The sequence below is a fragment of the Cucurbita pepo genome, chromosome 6, assembly GCF_057944985.1.
Source record: "Cucurbita pepo subsp. pepo isolate OVF chromosome 6, ASM5794498v1, whole genome shotgun sequence".
Taxonomy (NCBI): domain Eukaryota; kingdom Viridiplantae; phylum Streptophyta; class Magnoliopsida; order Cucurbitales; family Cucurbitaceae; genus Cucurbita; species Cucurbita pepo.
In genome coordinates this window covers 4,972,191-4,994,456 of record NC_141803.1, presented here as the reverse complement: position 1 = coordinate 4,994,456, position 22,266 = coordinate 4,972,191, and the positions used below count along the sequence as shown (strand labels likewise).

The 22,266-nt window shown below is 37.5% G+C and overlaps 3 protein-coding genes across 4 annotated transcripts; 2 read left to right on the top strand and 1 right to left on the bottom strand.

Moving 5' to 3' along the window:
- The first annotated feature begins 10,839 nt into the window (after positions 1 to 10,839).
- On the top strand, positions 10,840 to 13,980 carry LOC111797338 (indole-3-acetate O-methyltransferase 1). Its single transcript, XM_023680319.2, has 3 exons — positions 10,840 to 11,554; positions 12,080 to 12,355; positions 13,373 to 13,980. Exons 1-3 carry the CDS (start codon positions 11,027 to 11,029, stop codon positions 13,724 to 13,726), a joined length of 1,158 nt encoding a protein of 385 aa, XP_023536087.1. The 5' UTR covers positions 10,840 to 11,026; the 3' UTR covers positions 13,727 to 13,980.
- Positions 13,981 to 15,662: 1,682 nt separating this feature from the next.
- Positions 15,663 to 17,912, top strand: LOC111797276 (uncharacterized). Its single transcript, XM_023680235.2, has 3 exons — positions 15,663 to 16,004; positions 16,349 to 16,507; positions 17,497 to 17,912. Exons 1-3 carry the CDS (start codon positions 15,726 to 15,728, stop codon positions 17,608 to 17,610), a joined length of 552 nt encoding a protein of 183 aa, XP_023536003.1. The 5' UTR covers positions 15,663 to 15,725; the 3' UTR covers positions 17,611 to 17,912.
- Positions 17,913 to 18,320: 408 nt separating this feature from the next.
- On the bottom strand, positions 18,321 to 20,625 carry LOC111797274 (grpE protein homolog 2, mitochondrial). Of its 2 annotated transcripts, none has more exons than XM_023680233.2 (5): positions 20,219 to 20,625; positions 19,359 to 19,819; positions 19,084 to 19,251; positions 18,864 to 18,992; positions 18,321 to 18,595 (listed from the first exon to the last, which is right to left on the bottom strand). In XM_023680233.2, the coding sequence occupies exons 1-5, from the start codon at positions 20,391 to 20,393 to the stop codon at positions 18,521 to 18,523; spliced, it is 1,008 nt and encodes a 335-aa protein (XP_023536001.1). In that variant the 5' UTR covers positions 20,394 to 20,625; the 3' UTR covers positions 18,321 to 18,520. The 2 variants fall into 2 exon arrangements, with proteins under 2 accessions (XP_023536001.1, XP_023536002.1); XM_023680234.2 differs by having other exon boundaries at positions 19,359 to 19,805; positions 20,247 to 20,622.
- Between the last annotated feature and the right edge of the window lie 1,641 nt (positions 20,626 to 22,266).

The window sequence follows — 22,266 nt, the reverse complement described above, 5'->3', positions numbered from 1 at the left end:
GTAAACGTGTTTTAAAACTATGAGGCTGATGATGATACGTAATGAGCCAAAGTAGACGATATATGCTAACGGTGGACTTTGACTTTTACAATGACTTTGATTGTGAGATCCCATGTCGATTAGAGAGTGGAACGAAACATTCCTTATAAGGGTGTGGAAACTTCTCCCCACAGACAACTGTGAGGCTGACGACGATACGTAATGTAAGATCCCACATCGGTTGGACAGGGAAACGAAGCATTCCTTACAAGGATGTGAAATCCTCTCCCTAACAGACAATCGTGAGGCTAACAACGATATGTAACGACGGCTAACAACGATATGTAACGGACCAAAGGAGACAATATCTACTAAGCGGTGGACTTGGGCTGTTACAAATGGTATCAGAGCCAGACATCGCGAGGACACTGACCCCAAATGGGGTGGATTGTAAGATCCCACATCGGTTGGAGAGGTGAGCTTGGACGGTTACAAATAGTATTAGAGCCAGACACTATGAGTATGCTCGCCCTAAAAGAGGTGGATTGTGAGATACCACATCGGTTGGAGATGTGAGCTTGGATTATTACAAATAATATAAGAGCCAAACATCACAAGAACACAGTTCCAAAGAGAGTGAATTGTGAGATCCCACGTCAGTTAGTCAGAACTTTAATATATAATAATTGTTTCACACTAAGCTGTATAAAAATTTAACGAATCAAACTAAAATAGTCCTAAAACGAGACCGACACGGCGAAAGAGGTATAATAGTAAATCCACAATGAATGATAAATTTTAATGTTATAGACATAAAGGGTTATTAGCGGACAAAATTTGGCCAGACTTCATTATCTTTTAAATTGTTTTACTCGATCCGTCTTTCAGACTTTTAGTCTCTACCCAGATCCGATGAAGAAGAAAAAACCGGGATCGTTGTCGTTAAAGAAGCAAACCAAAGGGTATTTATTTTATTAAAAATTAAATTTAGAAGCAATGTTATATAATATGTATGAATGAAGGAATTGAGGAATGGTGTTCCTAACAAAGGATGCATAATAAAGAGGTTTTTGTCTTGTACAAGTTAATGTCAAAACCATTAAAAATAAAAATTCCATTAATTAATTAATAAATAAAGGAGAAAAAAAAAATTATTTTTTTAATAAATTTTTTAGTTTGTAATTTTCCAAAATAGATGTATAGTTTAATTTTTTTTTTAATAAAAAAAATGTAAATTATATATATATATATATATATATATTTAAATGTCTTATAAATTTTTAATTTCTTCTTAAAAATTAATTTTTAATTATTATTATTATTTTTTAGTCACAACCTGTCACGATTATGTTTGTCTAAGACGTGTTGTCTATGACTACATGTCAGATGTCCCAATCATACTTATCCAGAACGAGTTGTCCATGACTGCATGTCTGTTCCAAACCCCTTTTATATACTTTCATCTTAGACAGACCTTTACTATTTCATGTTGTGTGTCAGTACGGGTGCGTATGACTGTTCACCAAAATCATGTCTACACACATCAGGGCTAAAATGCCCCAAAATGTATTATGGGGGAATATGACTATTTGTCACTTCTTCCCATCCGGACTATAAGCTATCAAAGTCGTTATTGTTGTCTACTCGTTTTTAGCTTATAACATTGCTTTCTTTTAAATTGTTTTCAGCTTATTTCCTCGCTCATATTTTTTAAAACATTTCTCTCAAACGTGATTCGAAACTCGAGCATACGTTGACATTGTCCACAAAGTTTGAATTTTTTCACGGCTGACTTATTCACTGAGTTAGAACTGTTAGATGATGAAAGTCTCACATCGGTTAATTTAAGAAATGATCATGGGTTTATAATCAAGGAATACTATCTCTATTGGGATGAGACCTTTTGAGGAAGCCCAAAGCAAAATCACGAGATGTTATGCTCAAAGTGGACAATATCATACCATTGTGAAGAGTCGTGTTCGTCTAACAAGAACAAGTGCTCCGCAAGAATGCAATTGTGACACAGACCCACATGGTCTCTATGCCCTACATGGACGACCGTGTGCCCTACATGGACGACCGTGGGTCCTCACGACGTTGAATCAATGATGAATGTCAAACGCTTTAGGGTTGGTTAGTGTGTAAGAGAAGGCTACAACTTTGTCCCTCCATCTTGCATCACCTTTAGTAGTGAAGAAGAGTTTTCAAGCAAAAAAACCGCCAGTCTCCGACCGGAAAACCCACCTGAAAACAACCACTCATTACATTTTTAGCTCTGAAAATCTGCAACGACGGCAGAGATTTGAAAAACCATGCAAAACAACAAAAGGGTACAAACAAAAAACAAGAATTGATCCAACCCAATGCATCTTCTTTTTGACCATTCCGCATCGGTTAGCGTCGGTCATGACCTTTTCTCGAGGCAGACCTAACGAGCACGCATATTTTAAACCTATATCCAACAATTATTCAGAATGATCACATTCTCGTTCAATAATCTTCTCACAATTCTCTCGTTAGCAACTCGATTTTATGGAACGTAGGGCAGTGATTAGGTCGATTATACGTGTATTTTCTCGTTAGGGGCGTCCTCGTAATAAATTGTAAAATATACTTAGACCCTCATAATAAAAGTTAAAGAGGTTAATTATGAACATCGTGTCGTATGTACAACAACTAGAGGTCCCGGTCTATGGACCATTCCCTCGACACAACTTGTGTCGATCATAATTTTACCTCAAAAAAAAAAACAAAGAAAAGTAAATTTACTCTGGGTTGAATGGTAATTTTACACGATATCAAAATACGAGATCTTACAAGGTTATTTCTTTCATCAAATTTTCAATTCACGAGTGAAATTTAGAGTAACCCATGAGCTCGGTTTTAGGTTAAAGGTTAGTTAATTAGGTGGTTAAAGTTAAAAAGTAGAGAGAGAAGGAAAAGGAGGCAACCACCGCCTAGTATGTCGTGCTCCGGCGACCATCACGGCGGCGATGACTTCTAGAGAGAGAAAAAAAAGACAAGATTAATGGTATATTTTTTTTGGTTGGAATGTTGACAAAAATGGGTGGCTGTTTCTTTCCCACTCATGGTTGGATAGCGTGCAATTTCAACACAATTGACTACACGATCTCCAACGTCTCACTTTTTTTTTCTTTTTACTTCATATATATATATATATATATATATATATAGATATTATCGTAGGTCGGTTTAGGTTAAATTATGTAGCTCTATTATAGATACGTTGCTTTCGATTCAAAATTTTCATTTTTGACGTATTTTTTTAAAAAATAGTTCGTTTAGATGGTGTAGACAGAACAGGAAAAAACAAAGTAAAATTAGGAGTTATTCGTATTTACTTTTTGGTCTCACGATTAAAAAGTCAAAACTTGGGACCGTCCTCTCGCAATCAAGGATAAAGGGCTAGGGTTACGGTTTCGAAGAGTAATATTGAAGAATGGTAGCAACCCACGTTGCGTATTATCCCAGTAAAGATGATTGTGTGGGTTTTATGATACATGTTCGTGTGAGTTGACCTAGTAGATAAAGAAAACGGGAGGTCTTTAAGAAGTTTAGGGCTAAAAATGAAGTGTTTTAAAGATTAAGGGCGTTAGTAATTGACGTTCCTATGACCTGATATAGGGCGTGCGAAAATATCTTAAGCTACGTTGTTCTTAATTATTACATGGATTAGAACATGATAAAAATGGATTAGGACTCCAGTTAGGTCTCCCGTGCTTTTTGTTTACGACGTGAATACTTAGTTAAGCTTTAGTTCGAGGATAGAGATAATAATGACTTCAAAAAGCACGTAGGGACTGAAGTCTAAATATATTCAACTTTAGGGACTACCAAATGTCATCTATATATTTTCGTACCGAATTCGGAAGCATTTTAAATTATTAATTCTATTTTATTTAATATAATTTAAATATTTCATTTTTTAAGAGATCCCACCTCGGTTGGAGAGAGAACAAAACATCTCTTATAACTGTGTGGAAACCTCTCTCTAGTAGACACGTTTTAAAACTGTGAGGTCGAGGACAATAATATCGGCTAGCGGTGGGTTTGGACTGTTGTAATTGGTATCAGAGCCAGCGAAGACTCTGGATCCCGAAAAGGGTAGATAGTGAAATCTCACATCAATTGAGGAGACGTTTTAAAACCGTGAGTATGACGACCATACATAACAGACTAAAGCCGACATTGATTTAATTTACGTCCCATCGAAGTCTATAGGATAAATATCCCTACCTTTTGTAGGCTTTGATTTTTGCCAACCAAAAAGTTAGTCCACAAAACCCATAGTCCTAATTAATGATTAGAAATTAATTTTGTTCTAAGTTTAAAAAAAATTAACCTTGATTTCTGGAATTGAGATTGAGATTAAAAAAGTAATCACTATGTGGTAATTTTTGTAGTGGTACGGTAAATAAGATTAAAAACAACGTTACTGATGGTTACCGATGATTATTTTCAGTTTGAGTTGGGTTGAATTTATAAAAAAATCGAACATTCGGGTTGATTCGTAAATTGACATTTTTTTGTCGGGTCAACCCGACCAAACTGAAAATATGGCTTCAACCTGACCTTACCGTATATTTTAAGATTATTATAAAGATTACGCGTATTTGATGTTTATAACCTATGTTAATGATGCGTTGTGACTCGTAAATGTTTAATATTTGAATTTTATGAAATTTTAGTTATTGACGTAACATGTATTATGGATAAATATGATTTTTTTCAAACGAGAACAACCTTACAATTCGATCCGAAAATAAGGGGTGAGCTCGGTTCGATTGTGTTGTGAACTCTATTTGGATTGCTCGAGCCACCAACGCGACCAACTCGGTTTAAAACATTTCTCCAACAAACCTTCCACCAGTTATTTTACGGGGTTATTACATCATGGTTCACTTTTTTTAGCGGTTAAATAATATTTATGTCAGCCACAGAGAACGAGATTAAAAATAATGTTACGTATGGACTTGGTTGTTTAATCTTTCGAGATTGTTGTTTCAAACATAGGTTTTTTATAAACAGTAAACAAGTCTTAAACTATCCGTGCTATGTGTCGTGGTCATGCTTGTCCAAACCGTGTTGTCTATGACTGTGTGACCTTTACATGCCAAAACCCCTTACTATATCACTTTATTACTCTGTTTTACTCATCAGTTCGTCCTACCCATAGTTATATGTTATCTAAGCCGTTATGTTGCCTTTTTCGCTTATAGCCTGTAACATTGCTTTCTTCATTTCTCTTTTTCTAAAATCTCTCTCTGTCCCCATTTTCTAGAACCTTCTACTTAAACCAAAGCTAGAGGCTTGTGTAAACGTCATCAGGCTGGAGACGACACAATTTCGAGTCGGCTGATTCACTCGATGGTGAGAGTGAGTGTCACACAATCACATACAAACGTCTCGTAAGAGTGCGATTGTGACACTATACACTCCATAATTTAAGGTCGGGTTAGAACGGTTGAATCAAAATGATTGTAATCTTTATCCATTTAAACATACAAAATTATTACAAATCAAATACGTATTTTGACACATTATAATTGACATATAATTATCATTTAATAATTTAATTATTGGGTAAAAGAATTAATTAATTAATTAATTAATTAATTAATTAAAATAATAGAAATATATTAAAAATATATAGATAAAAAATAAATTACACTTTTATTCATTACATTTAATAATGTTGTCAACCACATTGCATGCCAAGCTTTATGATTGTATGTATTTAAGAATAAGAGAAAGAGGAGTACTCTATTGTTTCCCTATTTGGAATGTAATTATTTTGCTCTTTGGTTGGTGTGTTTTTTTTTTGTTTTTTTTTTCGATTCCCGACTTTTTTTAGTTCAACAATGGTAACGTGTGTGAAAATCGAACCAACGATCTGTAAATTCACTTCTCGATGGATAAGTTATACTCAGTTTGACTCTCTCGACTGATTAGTACAAGCACAACTAATGGAACGAGTATTTTTATTGAGCTAATTAAAAGAATAACCTGATGACACGAAAAATCAGATCAACCCAGTTCAATTCGTAGCACAACTAGTGGAAAGAGTATTTTTACCGAGCTAATTAAAAGAATAACCTGATGACTCGAAAAATCAGATCAACCCAGTTCAATTCGTAGCACAACTGGTGGAATGAGTATTTTTACCGAACTAATTAAAAGAATAACATGATAACTCGAAAAATCAGATCAACCCAGTTCAATTCGTAGAACAACTAGTGGAAAGAGTATTTTTACCGAGCTAATTAAAAGAATAACCTGATGACTCGAAAAATCATATCAACCTAGTTCAATTCGTAGAACAATTGGTGGAACGAGTATTTTTATTGAACTAATTAAAAATAAAAACCTGACGACTCGGAAAATCTAATCAACTCAGTTCAATTCGTACCGTTTAGATTGCGTAGAATTGAACCAACTTGAATTTATTGTTAAGTTTAAAATATACATTTTTGCTTATGATGTAATTATATATATATATATATATTTATTTATTTATTTTATTTAATTTTATAATTATTTATTATTTATTATTTATTTTTCTACCATTCTTAAAAAATAATTTTTAATTATTTTAAAGATAATTTACCTACGAATAATTAGACTTGGTGTATAAAAATATCTCAGCCTAACCAACTTAACCCACGAACACCGTGTCTGCTTTTAAAGATGAAGATTATCGACTGAGCCAACACGAGTCTTTTTCGTTTACTTTGTCATCACTTTCATGCTTCCTCTTTTAAGTTATTCTAATCATTATATTCTCGAGATTACTCTCATTCAAATGTGGTCTCGATTCATTCATGTACCACTCGTTTACTCAAGCATCACAACTAATCAATAAATCACTGTTTTATTTTTGTATATGGTTCAAATTTGACAAAATTCAAAATTTAACAATGAATTAATCTAACTTTTCAAAGATTATTATTATTTACTTCCATAAAAAAAAAATAATAAAAAAAAAATTAAATTTTCGCCCAATTCCACCACCAACAAATACTTGTCTACTTTACTTAGTTACATATCATTATCATCAGCCTCACAGTTTTAAAACATGTCTATTAGAAAAACGTTTCCACACCCTCATAAGTAATGTGTCGTTCCTCTCTCTAATCGACGTGGGATCTCACAATCCACCCCTCTTGGGGGCTCAGCGTCCTCAGAGTAACTAATTTTGGTTGTATGATCTCACAATCCATTGGAGACTTAGCGTCCTCGGAGTAACTAATTTTGGTTGTAGGATCTCACAATCCACCCCTCTTGGGGACTCAACGTCCTCGGAATAACTAATTTTGGTGGTAGGATCTTACAATCCACCCCTCTTGGGGACTCAGTGTCCTCGGAGTAACTAATTTTGGTTGTAGGATCTCACAATCCACCCCTCTTAGGGACTCAGCGTCCTCGGAGTAACTAATTTTAGTGGTAGGATCTTACAATCCACCCCTCTTGGGGACTCAGCGTCCTCGGAGTAACTAATTTTGGTGGTAGGATCTTACAATCCACCCCTCTTGGGGACTCAGCGTCCTCGGAGTAACTAATTTTGGTGGTAGGATCTTACAATCCACCCCTCTTGGGGACTCAGTGTCCTCAGAGTAACTAATTTTGGTTGTAGGATCTCACAATCCACCCCTCTTAGGGACTCACCATCCTCGAAGTAACTAATTTTGGTTGTAGGATCTCATAATCCATCCTCTTAAGGACTCGGTGTCCTTAGAGTAACTAACTTTGATACCATTGATAACAACTCAAGCCTACTACTAGCATATATCAACGTCAGTTCATTCAATAAAAAAAAATAATAATAAATTTGCAAAAATTTAAGGGTTTATTATACATTCGATATATAATTAATTTATGAAATAAAAAAAAAAAACTCTATATTTTTATATAATTAAAAAAATAATAATAACTCTCAATCATTTGTACACCTATTATTATAGAATTGCTGTAGATAGTCAGGCTAGAACGCTTTAATTTTTTTAATCCTCTTTAAAATACATAATTACTCATAACTCCAAATAACACAATCATTTGTGTTAAACTAATCAACTTGCTTTCTAATTAATCACTGTTCTTCCGTATTTATCCCTTTAATTACATATATTAATCCATTTATAATTAAATTTCCATTATTATCAACTTAATTACTTAATACATAAATTTATTATATTTTTTTTAATTATTTTAAAATTAAAGTTTCTTTGCATAAATACATAAATTTATGGTTAAATTTTTAAAATTAAAATTTAAAAAATGAAAAAAAGCATTATTTTTGTTAATTTTAATTAAATTTATTAATTTTTTTTTTATTGTCTTAATGATTATTGGTGACCAGTGACGTTATATTTTTGAAATTATAAAGATTAAATCATTATAAATAATAAATATTAGAAAAAGAAATAAAGCGGTTAATTAGTAATAATCATACTTTAATTAAATAATTATCTCATTATATTACGATATTAATAATGGGTTTATCAATTTTAAACAAAATTAATAGTATAAAGTGAATTTAATAAAAGTTATGGAATAATTTTATTACGAAAAAAAAATATTTTTATTTAATTTTAATAAATATAAAACACTTTAAAAAATTATAGGTTTTTTTTTAAAAAAAAAAAAAAAAACTATTTTTGTGAAAATATATTTTTGAACTCTTGGGAGGGTGCGACACTGACTTCCTAGCAACGAGTTAAGCCAATTTGTTCTTGTGTCGCCTATGGCTAAGTGACGTATGCTCGAGTCTCTGGTCCCGGTTCAAGAAGAAAGTTTTAGAAAACGGGGGCAGAGAGTTTGAAAGATTGAAATTGGTGTTATATGTGATGCAAGCAAAAAGGCAATAACAACGGCTTACAACATATAACTATTGGGTAGGGAGATAAGCTCTCCACCACCTCTGGGCCCTGTGGCCTAAGTGAGCTATCCTGTAGCACATACATGTGTCACAGTGTTGGCGAGCGTGTCAAGACGAGTGTTTCGGGCGACTTCCTTTGAAATGGGTTTTTCAAGGACAGTACCAGGCAGTACAGGTGTGTCGGTATTGCGCCCCAATCCGCGTGTTGGAGGTTGCTACATACACCTGCTATCCAGCACGGTATCTGTAAATGACACGACATGGGCACGGGAGGGTCGATGCCTCGATAGAACCCGAATGGATGGATGTTCGGGAAGTCCTGATGAGATGAGCAACACGCGAGCCCATTCTTGATAGCATGACCGAATGAGTTGACAAGATGACGTCAAGACATATGGACCATGTCGATGGGGATCGAGATGACAAGATGAGATGCGACGTTGCATTGAGAGACCTTAGTCTCGAGTAGAAGCAAGGTCGAACCGAATGACTTTGCCTAGTGTAAATGCATGTCGAATGTGTCGCAGACGATTTAACATACACGTGCAGGCAGCGTGTGTGGTTAAACAAACTTGGATTTCGCACAAGTGATGTTTGATTGGTGAAGACAAACCTCGCCTAAGGTCCGACAAGTAATTTAATTTTTACTGCTAGATTAACCTATGGTAACTTTTCGGGTTCTACATTTGAATTTAATATTATACATGCCACTACTCCCTATTGGATTAAGTTTCATTAACAAACAATAACTAACCCTATGTATATAAATATTGTTATAAAAACAGTTGAGTTGGATGATTAATTTCTGTTATTTCAGTTTGCATTAGCTGCCAAAACTAGGTTTAATAATATTAATTAAGCTTAGATAATTAATATACATCAAAATCCGGCGGAAATCTAGGATTTTTTTTATCTTATGCATGTGAGCCCCAATATTTTTATATATTTGCATTTCTGCCCATCCATTTATATAAACTTTTTTTATTAATTAATAATTAGAGACGTTCATCGAGAGTGGAGTGGAGACAATGAAACCTCTCCATCTCCGTTCTTGTCTCCTATTTCAATTCTAACTATCGTAAAAAAAATCGTTTATTACTAGAAAAATTGAAAACATAATAATAAATCAATAATAGAGTGAAGGAAAGCGGAGATTTGAGCTGGTCAATGATGGAAAATCTAAGCCCTCCATTGTCAGATATTGTCCTCTTCAGTCTTTCGGTTCTGGGATTCACATCAAGGTTTTTAAAATGCTGTCTCTTAGGGAGAGGTTTCCATACCCTTATAAACAATGTTCGTTCCTACTCTCCAACCGATGTGGGATCTCATAATCCACCCTATTTGGGGCCAGTGTCTTCGTTGGCACAATGCCTGGTGTTCACCCTCCTTCAGGGCCCAGTGTCGTCACGAGCACACTGCCCAGTGTCCACCCTCTTTCAGGGTCCAACGTCCTCGCTAGCACACTACCCGGTGTCCACCCTCCTTCAAGGCCTAGCGTCCTGGCTATCACACCGCCCGATGTCTAACTTTGATATCAGTTGTAACAACAAAAGTCCACCACTAGCAAATATTGTCCTCTTCTGGCTTTCCCTTCCAGAATCCCCTCAAGGTTTTTAAAATGTGTCTCCTAGGAACAAGTTTCCACACCCTTATAAAGAATGCTCGTTCCCCTCTCCAACCAATGTGGGATCTCACAATCCACCCTCCTTTGGGGCCCCGCATCCTCGCTGACACACCGTCTGGTGTCTTCCGCGCCCAGCGTCCTCGCTAGCGCACTGCTCAGTGTCCACCCTCCTTCAGGACCCAGCATCCTCACTATCACACCGCCCAGTGTTTGACTTTGATATCAGTTGTACCAGCTCAAGCCCATCGGAGATTTTGGTGGGTCAAGGCTGGATAATCTAATCTCCATCCCGGATCCCTCTTCATTTCATGTTCGGTTCCATAAATGGATATCTACTAATCTTTTTACTGGTGAAGGGAAAGAAAGAATAGAAGTTATTATTTTTACCCCTTTTCTTCTTTATAAATATCCAACTCTCTTAAGCCAACCATCTTTCATCACTAACTTAGCACCCTCACCATAAAACCCTCTCACAAACACTCTTCCCTTCTCCAAACCTTAGCCATAAAAAGCACAACGCCTTTCCCATGGCTCCCAAGGGCGACAACGTCATCGTTTCGAACATCAAACTCGAGCGAATGCTAAGCATGAAAGGCGGTAAAGGCGAAGCAAGCTACGCCAACAATTCTCAAGCTCAAGCACAACATGCCCGATCAGTCCTTCATCTCCTAAAAGAAACACTAGACGGAGTTCATCTCAACTCGCCGGAACTCCCCTTCGTCGTGGTGGATCTCGGCTGCAGCTGCGGCAGCAACACCATTTACATCATCGACGTCATCATAAAGCACATTATAAAGCGCTTTGAGGCCTTGGCCGTCGACCCACCGGAATTTTCTGCCTTTTTCTCCGATCTCCCTGGAAATGACTTCAATACCCTCTTCCAGCTCCTCCCCCCGTTGGCCACTTACGGCGGCAGCATGGAGGAGTGCCTCGCTGCCGACAACCACCGCTCTTACTTCGCCGCCGGCGTTCCCGGCTCCTTCTACCGCCGCCTGTTCCCAGCTCGGTCCATCGATGTTTTTCACTCCGCGTTTTCCTTGCATTGGCTCTCTCAGGTTAATATTTGTTTGTTTTTTTAAAATTAAATATAAAAAATAATTTATAATTACAATTCATTTTAATTTGAAAATAATTATTTACCTAATCAATTTTAAATGTACTCGAAATTATATTAATTTTTAATTAAAAAAAAAACTCTCCAATGGAATATTTTGTTGGAGATTCTAAATTATTATTATTATTATTATTATTATTATATGCATGGCGGTTGAAATTTGCAAAAATATAATAATAAAAATAATAATAATAAATTGTAACTATTGACTTTCTTTTTCTATTATTTTTGGTTGGATTTAATTTTAATATTCCCGAGGAGTAATGACGTAAGCATTTTCGTTATTATTGATAATATTTTTTATTTTATTAATATTTTAAAAATATTAGATAGTTTTTTTATTAAACTTTTTAAATATTCTTTTTTTTAATTTCTTAATTTAAAAAACTTTCAAAATTGAATAAAAATTTAAAATAATAATAATTTAATCTAATAATCTGAGTTTGTGGGACCCACGGACACGTAGGTGCCGGAGAGCGTGGTGGATGTGAGGTCGACGGCGTACAACAGAGGGAGGGTGTCGATCCACGGCGCAAACGAGGCGGCGGCGGCGGCTTACCGGAAGCAATTTCAGACGGACCTAGCCGGATTTCTGTGGGCCAGGGCCCACGAGCTGAAGAGAGGTGGGTCCATGTTCCTTGTCTGCTTGGGACGGACCTCACTGGACCCCACCGACCAAGGTGGCGCCGGCCTCCTCTTTGGGACCCACTTTCAGGATGCTTGGGATGATCTTGTCCAAGAGGTACAAATATATATCTTAATTCTTTTTAATACCAACATTTTTTTTTTTATTTTTTGGATTTTTTCATAAATTTTATTTAAAATTATTTATAAAAAAACGGTTAAATTATCAATTTAGTCCCTATAGTTTAAGAAAATTTAGAATTTACCCCTTATAATTTAAAAATTAAAAATCTTCCCTATATTTTAAGAAATTAAATAATATATCAAATTATAAAAATTATATTAGAATTTTATCCAAATTATAATTTAACCCATTTAATATTATAGGGTTAAATTATAATTCTTAGAAATATACGGCTCAAACTGAAATTAATAGTAAACTTAAGGAGCAAATTGAAATCAAATCGAAATTAAGCATAAACCATATGAGCTAGACAACACGACGAAATAAAATATGTCCGAACTATATAAACAAATTAAAATTTTAATTTAACCTAAAAAAAATTTAAAAAAAATATAAATATGTAATTTTTAGCTTATTCTCATGCACTTTATATATATTTTTAAATAAATGGGCCATTTAATTCTTTTTTTTTTTAGAATAATCACAGCCGTTGATTATTTAAAAGAAAACATTTTTTTAGAGAGAATAATCACAGCCGTTGATTAATTTTGTGGGATTTAATTTCGTACGTAAAAATGCAACTGAAAAATATCCCCACCCACTTGTTCATATCTGTCCTTTAGCAGACCAAAAAAGCAAAAAAAATAGCCCATAATTAGGAATAATAATTGGGTGTTGCCGGTCTCACTAAACCCTTTTTCTTTCTACTTTTGTGATGCACATCCATTGGTCATGATTAAACCCCCCATCATTCCTCACCGTCTGATCCTTCATTTCACAATTCCATCCTACCGTCCACTTGTCACAAGGAAAATGATTGTGTTACCACGATCGAGAAATTATTGAATAAGACCGTTATAATCTAACTGATGATTCGTTTAATACTATGAATTTAAAATTTAATAAATTATCTAATTATCTAATAAGACGAGCGTGTTATTGTTACTGCAGGGATTGATCAGTAGTGAGAAACGTGATAGTTTCAACATTCCCGTGTATGCTCCTAGTTTGCAAGACTTCAAGGAAGTAGTAGAAGCAGATGGTTCCTTTTCGATAAACAAGCTTGAGGTTTTCAAGGGAGGTAGCCCATTAGTAGTGAACCAGCCTGACGATGCAGCAGAGGTCGGTCGAGCATTAGCCAACAGTTGTCGAAGCGTCTCTGGTGTTCTCGTCGACGCCCATATCGGTGATCGGCTAAGCGAGGAGCTCTTCAGTCGAGTGGAACGTAGAGCAACGAATCATGCTAAAGACCTTCTCGAGAAGCTTCAATTCTTTCACATTGTGGCATCGCTTTCGCTTGCATAAACAAGAGACGAACAACAACCAAAGAACATATAACAAAACACAGTGCTTTCTTCTCTCTTTTGGTGTTTGTTTGTTGTGTCTTTTAAGGATGTGATATGTTACATAGGAAAGAACATGAATCAAACAGGCAAAAGAGAGAGGTCAAAGGAGCTGCCCATATTCTGTCTTTTCTTTTTGTTTATTATAACTTTGTAATGGGATGGTTTGTGAGTCATTTACTGACTTTGTAGCTATAAAAAGAATATGTGCTTATAGTTGACGGGCTTTGATCATCTTAGATCGATGCTAATATGTACGGAATGAGTATATATCTTAACCAGTGTTGAGTATAATTGATTTAAAATGGGTTCGTGAGGTACTTAAACTGAGATAATATTGTTTTAAGTCGCAATGTGTATGTAACGACCCAGATCCGCCGCTAGCAGATATTGTTCTCTTTGAGCTTTTCCTTTCGGGCTTCCCCTTAAGGCTTTAAAACGCGTCTACTAGGGGGAAGTTTCCACACCCTTATAAATGGTGGGTTTGTTGTCGGTGGGTTTGTTGTCTCTTTGAGCTTTCCCTTTCGGGCTTTCGTTGTCCTCTTTGGGCTTTCCCTCAAGGATTTAAAACGCGTCTACTAGGAAAGTACCATTCGGGGCCCAGCGTCCTTACTGGCACACCGCCTCGTGTCTACCCCCCTTCAGGAAACAGCGAGAAGAAAGTACCATTCGAGGCCCAGCGTCCTTACTGGCACACCGCCTCGTGTCTACCCCCCTTCAGGAAATAGCGAGAAGGCTGACACATTTGTAACGACCCAAATCCATCGCTAGCCGATATTGTTCTTTTTGGACTTTTCCTTTTGGGCTTCCCCTCACAGCTTTAAAACATGTTTGCTAGGGGAGGTTTTCACACCCTTATAAAATGGTGGTTTGTTCTCCTCCCTAACCAATGTGGGACATCACAGTGTAACGACCTATATTTGAGGGAAAGAAAGTTCAAGTCGTGAGTGTAAAAGGTATTAGCACGGGTTTGTCTCAGAACGGGTGGGCATGCAACCTAAGGAAAACCCTAAAAATCATCGTCGCTCGTGTCATCAACTAGGAATTATTCTTGAACAGCTTTGTACAATCGTATGTGGTGGCATTGAGCTTATGTTTGGCTACGATTTGATTTTTTGTTTTAGGGAAAAACTTATTTTGGTGACTGTTTGACTTCTTTAGCACGTTGTTATCATAAGAATGATTGTCAACTATACTGTATGTATATGTTATGTCGTCGTTGTTGATCATTGTGCCTTATCTATCGACAGAAGCATCACAATAGGGTTGGTGGTAAGCTCGATCTTTCCTTGATTTTTATTTTGGAATTCGGTTCAATTTTGGGTCAATGAATCTAGATTTTTCCACTATTTAGGGGTTTCGGGCTTGTTTTGTTGCAGTTAAGGGAGGAGAAATTCATAGGCAACTGAGAGAGGAGGAGGAGCGTTTATGAACCGAGTAATTGCGTCCGAAAATCGTACTACGAACCGCCCAATCTTGTAGTTTTAGCTATTTTTCAATTACTACCGTTTTTACCGTTATTTCTTTGATTGACTCAAAGATTTGAAAGGCGGGAAAGTCGAGATGGTTTGAGATACTTGAAAACCGTATAACGTTTATAGCAACTTTTACGACAAGTTTAGAAACATTAAACTCATATCGAGCATGCGGGTCCTACAAAATAAGGATATGGAATAAGATTGCTTAGATTTTACAAAGAATATGAATGTAACGCTCGACTTTATAATTTGAGGAATCAAAAATATAAACTTTTTAAATGGAAAGAAAATACAAAATATTTTCGTTAAATTTAAGAAATGAATGGAAAGTACCAAAATGCCCTTACATTTTCAGGTTATTTACAAGTATGGTATTCACAGTAAGTTAAAATACGGTGTCGTTTTGTTGTTACGGCGGTTGTCTACGAGTGGAAGCTTCACGGACTCGGTGCCGAAGAAAATTTTTCTGGGGCTTCAACTTCAATGGAGGGAATCGGATCCAGATTGGGCCGAGCCTCGTCGCGGTACGGTCCGGCGGCCACCGTCTTCAACGGCCCCGTCCGGAGGTGGAAGAAGAAGTGGGTGCTGGCCTCTTCATCTTCCTCCGGTGTCAATTACCAGACTTCTTCTCAGTCCCAATCCAACGCTCAGAAGCTTCTTCTCTGTCGCTGGACTCCGATTCATCCGTCTACTTCATCGGAAGCGGACGGAACTGCCGCGCCGCCTGAAGAGCCTCCTAGACGGAAGTTCCGTTACACTCCTGTAAGTTTGAAGCTCTATTTGAATCCATTTTCATGTCCGATTGATGCTCTGTGTTTGGTGAGCGAGCGATTGCGATTCCGTTTGAAATTCTTCGTTAATCTCGTATATCGTTGATTTTTTTATGGATGATTCAGTGCTTTTTGATTTCTAGTTACCGATTTTAGTATGCGCTTACTTTTGGCAACGATTCATGAAAGGATGTGGTTTCTGTTCATTTGTGTCTTGATTATGAGTGAGTATAGGTCATCTCGTACTCTTTTCTTATTGTTTCCTGTTGTTCTTGATTAGGATTTAAAACTCCGAGCAAACAATTTGTGTGTGTGTGTGTTGGTTGTGATGTGCAGATTGCTGTGCTGGAGGAGCAGAAAAATGCAGGATTGAGGAGTGTCAAAGATGAAGTTAGAGTGAAAGAAATGGACCAGTCGGCGTCGAAGACGGCTACTGTGGGCAATGACGCCCAGGGAGATCTAAATGTCAATGAGGTTTTCAAGGAAGAAACTCAGGTGACTGATTGATTTCAACTTGGTTTATTTAACTTAGTGAAGTTTCTTTGTTCTTGTACTTGCTCTCTACACGTTTATCTTCTGAACGATCGTAGAACATAGCTCAACTAATTTAGACATATACGAAGGTTAGAGGATCTGCTCACATATTGTTGTGCTAAAACGGACACTTTAGTTTGGCTAGTGTGTCCATACCAGACACTTAAACGCTCCAACACTTGTTGGACATGTATTGAACTTGTGCTCGTTGAACATTTAAGTACGATAAATAGACACATAATTATACAAAACAAAAATGGTATTGAAATGCATCGAACTCATTTTTATAAGCATATAGATGCATAAACTAGTTCATGTGTATACTTAATAAACATGTTTGTGTCATGTCCGTGTCCTAGGTTTTGTTCAACATGAGCATAGCTCAACGACATTTAATATGTACTCCTTCCTTTGAGGTTGGAGATTCGAATCTCCATCGCCGTTCTAAAAAAAGCTAAACAAAATGAAAAGGAAAACTTGAGTGGTTCTGTTTTTTTCGTTATAAAACTGGGTTTCTCTGTATAGTTCTGGATTCAGGGAACCAGGAAGAATGGAAATCATCTTTACTAGTGGGGCACACTTAGGGACAAGTTCCAATTCACATACTCATGAACTGTGGCATAGTTTACCAGATTAACATAATCATAGAAAATGTAGCTATTTGATGAACTTGATGAACTTGAATGGTAGATCTAACAGTACAAAATGGTAGATCTTCTCAAGAACTTGATGAACTTGATGAACTTGAATGGTAAATCTAACCGTACAAAATGGTAGATCTTCACAAGAACTTGATGAACTTGATGAACTTGAATGGTAGATCTAACAGTACAAATTGGTAGATCTTCTCAAGAACTTGATGAACTTGATGAACTTGAATGGTAGATCTAACAGTACAAAATGGTAGATCTTCTCAAGAACTTGATGAACTTGAATCATTCTCTTTGCAGGAAACAAGCAAGATTCTGAACAGCCCACGGGATGGAAACAGGAACAATTTAGATTTGGCTTTGTGCTTGAATGGTCAGAACCCGAAACAAGACTCTGCCGGTAAGAGCTCTTAAAGTCTGCAAACGGGACCGAGCTGAAACTGGGTTTACCCTATGGACAATGGTATAGCAGAAGAAGCAAGTCTCTTATGAAATTAGTATCTCATGCAGTAGTAACTTGGAAGCATAGTATGTTATAGTGACTGTTTGTATATGATCTTAGGGTGTTACTGGGGGATGGATCAGTATATAATCTAGGACGACTTTCTCAGAATTTGCTTGTTATGGAAAGTGTATTTATTCTTCCTGAATAATGTGCAATCAGAATGCTTTGGGAAAAACAAGCCCTTTCAAAATGTTCATATAGAGTAAGCGAAGCTGCCTGGTCTCTCTTCCTAGGATGAAAAGCTTTGAATAAATGTGTAAATCGAAATCCTCATGCACACTTGGTCTACAATGGCCATAAACGCTCGAGAGAACGAGTGTAACAGTCCAAGCTCATTGCAAGTAGATATTGTCCCTTTTGGTTTTTCCCTTTTGGGCTTCCCTTCAGGTTTTAAAATGCGTTTACTAGAGAGAAGTTTCCACACCTTTAAAAAATGCTTTGTTCCCCTCCCAACCGATGTGGGATCTCACAAGGGGTTTTGATTACATCTCGAGATGGTCGCACTGGCTAGAAACCCTCGTGCACCATCGTTAATCCGGGTTTTTGGCTTGAACATGTAGATAATCTTGGGAATGACTTCTGTCCTTGACCCCTTAAACATGAAGCTTGCTTGTAACAATGTCTTAAGCACCACATATGGTGGGTATGTATATGAATAACTCAATGCTATTCTTTTTAACAAAAGAAAAATAAGTTCTAATTCAATTGGAAAGATAGAATGGTTGTTTGCACCTCAAACACCATGTTCTTGTTCTTGTTCTTGTTCTTGTTTTTGGGAGCCTGCCATAGCAGCTTCAGTATCTTTAGACATTAATCGGTCTAATTATCTTCCACTGCTTGAGTCACACCAACCTCGGCTGGCCGAAGAACTCGATCATGTAGCATATATCCAGACTATCATAAAAAAAAAACATGAGAAAATCACATCTCTCCACAACCAATTCAGTGTCCTAAAATAATCAGTGATGATCTCATGTTCTTGAAAGAAGTTGAAAGCAAATATTTGTTATGATGCATTAACATGGCTGTTCCTAAATTTGTTTATAGCTTAGTCTAAAAGACAGTTCCTTTCCAGTTTGATCAAATGAATTTTGCTTGGCATATGAACTAAGATGCATTTGTTCTTGTGAGAATAAGCAGAATAACAAATTGGAACTAGTACCTTCAGCACAACAGCCACAGTGCCGTCTGGCTTAGATCCATCCGGTATTTGGAATACAGCATAATGCTTATGCGGGTCAAATGGCTCGCTTGTAGGGTCGAATTTCTCGACCCCCGACTTCTTAAATACCTGAAGAACAAGTGTCTTAAGCCTTAGAACAATCGACTAAACTTGTGGCTTTCCTCTTGAAGGGTTTTGTGAATTATGCATATAAATTTACCTCCATAAGCTGTTTCTCAGTCATATCAACCCCTTCTAAAAGGGTTTTTAGAAGAGCTACGGCTCCACTTGGATCTTCAGATTCATCAATTTTTGAGAAACTGTCTTTAACAACAGATGAAGCTCTTCCCAAGTTGTCAGCAACATCAAGCAAACTCTTTGCAAAATTCTGTCAAACATATGATAACACACATGAGCTCGTGTTTAAGCAAACCGAGTACCGGGAGGAAACCCGACGTAAAATTTATAGCATTAAGAGAATGACATTCAAGAAACCTGAATGGCAAACTTCTTTGAATTCTCTGCTTCACGTTTTGTCCTGTCCATAACATTCTCCATTTCTGCATAAGAACAGAGGACTTTCTCTTGCATTTTCTCAATCTCTTTGTGCTTAGACTTCAGAAGCTCTTCCTTTCGTGTCAGTGATTTAACTAGATCATCCATGGAAGGTTGTTCGTCGCTCTCAGAATCCGAATTGGAAAATGCAGTTCTTATTGTCCGCCTTCTCTGTCGTCTTGATTTTGACTTGGTGGAATGGGAATCCGTTGTAGAACTCAATTCCTCTGCTTGGTTAGACACTTCAGAATTCACAGTACCTTGTTTTGCACTCCTCTCTTCATTTTCAGAAGATTCATGGGAAGCAGTAGAGGATAATCCAAATCTTTGGAAGGGGAAAGGATTGAAGACTATATGATTTAGTAGAGACACATGAACTGGAGCAGACTGGAAGAGGAAGCCTATTAATCAGTGACAGGAAACACAACCTTGAATCCTAACATTGGCGAGCAAAAATTCACCGAAAGTACCAAATCTAAGAACAATGCAGGTTAAGACATGATGAGAAATGCAAAATCATGTTAAAGAAACAATGCTACATCAACAGCAATCAAGAAAAACTCACAAGTTCATTGTTCGTTCATATCCAGATGAAATCACCTTTCGATTTTTCAATTTAGTTACGAAAACTCTCTGTACTTTTCAAACCAGATTGAATAGAAATCAAAGATCTCACAAAGAGTGATGAGAGCATGAAACTAAAGATTGCGCAATCGCAAGCGAAACAGTAAGATTTCAGAATGGAACAGTGCCTATTCAATGGTGACAAAAACCCTAACTAAAACACGAGAGGAGAGAACCTTGAAAACACGGCTTAAGAACCTCAACCTTGCCGGAGATCTCATCAACGAGACCGTGAAATTGCCTGTAGAGAATCGGAAAAGTTCGGCAGTTCTGTGATTGGTTGCCAATGAGGATCGGCGAGCTCCGGTGCAGGCTCCTGGAAGCTCGGAAGAGGATGCTCGAGGAGGACATTGAGGAGAAGAAGTTGAATACCGGAACGGTGAAATGGAAAACGAAGTCAAATGCTTCAAAATTACAGAGATGCAACGGCGGGAGTTCCGACGAGAGGAGAAAAATGTTGGGAATGAAGGCGGCAGGTCGGAATAAAGGCTACCGGTGATTTTGGACTTCACATATTTGCCCTCCACCTAGTGAGGCCGGTTGTGAGGTGAATTTTAAAATCTTTTCATTAGTGCTACACAATCATTATTCCGCGTCCACCTTCTTCTCTAACGTACTAAAATATTAGGGTTGGTCGGCCCTCGAACAGGCTTTTTTTGTTTTAAGGAGGCAAAGTCGTAGGCTACCTTCGAACAGACTCCTTTTGTTTTAGGGAGGCAAAGTCGTAGACTACCCTCGAACAGGCTCCTTTTGTTTTAGGGAGGCAAAGTCGTAGGCAATCTTCGAACAGACTCCTTTTGTTTTAAGGAGGCAAAGTTGTAGGCTACCCTCGAACAAGCTCCTTTTGTTTTAGGGAGGCAAAGTCGTAGACTACCCTCGAACAGGCTCCTTTTGTTTTAGGGAGGCAAAGTCGTAGGCAATCTTCGAACAGGCTCCTTTTGTTTTAAGGAGGCAAAGTTGTAGGCTACCCTCGAACAAGCTCCTTTTGTTTTAGGGAGGCAAAGTCGTAGACTACCCTCGAACAGGCTCCTTTTGTTTTAGGGAGGCAAAGTCGTAGGCAATCTTCGAACAGGCTCCTTTTGTTTTAAGGAGGCAAAGTTGTAGGCTACCCTCGAACAAGCTCCTTTTGTTTTAGGGAGGCAAAGTCGTAGGCAATCTTCGAACAGGCTCCTTTTGTTTTAAGGAGGCAAAGTTGTAGGCTACCCTCGAACAAGCTCCTTTTGTTTTAGGGAGGCAAAGTCGTAGACTACCCTCGAACAGGCTCCTTTTGTTTTAGGGAGGCAAAGTCGTAGGCAATCTTCGAACAGACTCCTTTTGTTTTAAGGAGGCAAAGTTGTAGGCTACCCTCGAACAAGCTCCTTTTGTTTTAGGGAGGCAAAGTCGTAGACTACCCTCGAACAGGCTCCTTTTGTTTTAGGGAGGCAAAGTCGTAGGCAATCTTCGAACAGGCTCCTTTTGTTTTAAGGAGGCAAAGTTGTAGGCTACCCTCGAACAAGCTCCTTTTGTTTTAGGGAGGCAAAGTCGTAGACTACCCTCGAACAGGCTCCTTTTGTTTTAGGGAGGCAAAGTCGTAGGCAATCTTCGAACAGGCTCCTTTTGTTTTAAGGAGGCAAAGTTGTAGGCTACCCTCGAACAAGCTCCTTTTGTTTTAGGGAGGCAAAGTCGTAGACTACCCTCGAACCGGCTCCTTTTGTTTTAGGGAGACACAAGCGGGCTCCTTTTGTTTTATGGAGGAAAAGTCATAGGCTACCCTTAAAGAGGCTCCTTTTGTTTTAGGGAGGCACGAGCGGACTCCTTTTGTTTTAGGGAGGCACGAACAAACTCCTTTTGTTTTAGGGAGGCAAAGTCGTAGGCTAAAATTTATTGTACTTTTGCTTTGACCTTGAAAGAGCGTAAGCCTAACTTTTGAGTTATTTTACTCGAGGAGTACCATAAAATACTAGGGTTATTTACATCTGAACTACGGTTACATAAAAGATTAGGGTTATTTACATCTAAACTACCGTTTATCTCAATTTTGGACTGAAATATCAAATGTGTGATAGACTCTTGAGGCCTTTCATCCAAAGCCTCAAATAACTCCGGTGAACCTGCACCCAGAATTCCCGCTACCGACAGCACCGCCTCTACTGGGATCGGTGGTCACGACACAACCCAAAAACCGACGTGTCGTTCGGGTAATTGCTTCTGATGGCCTCGAGAAATAACCAAGTTAGAAAATGGC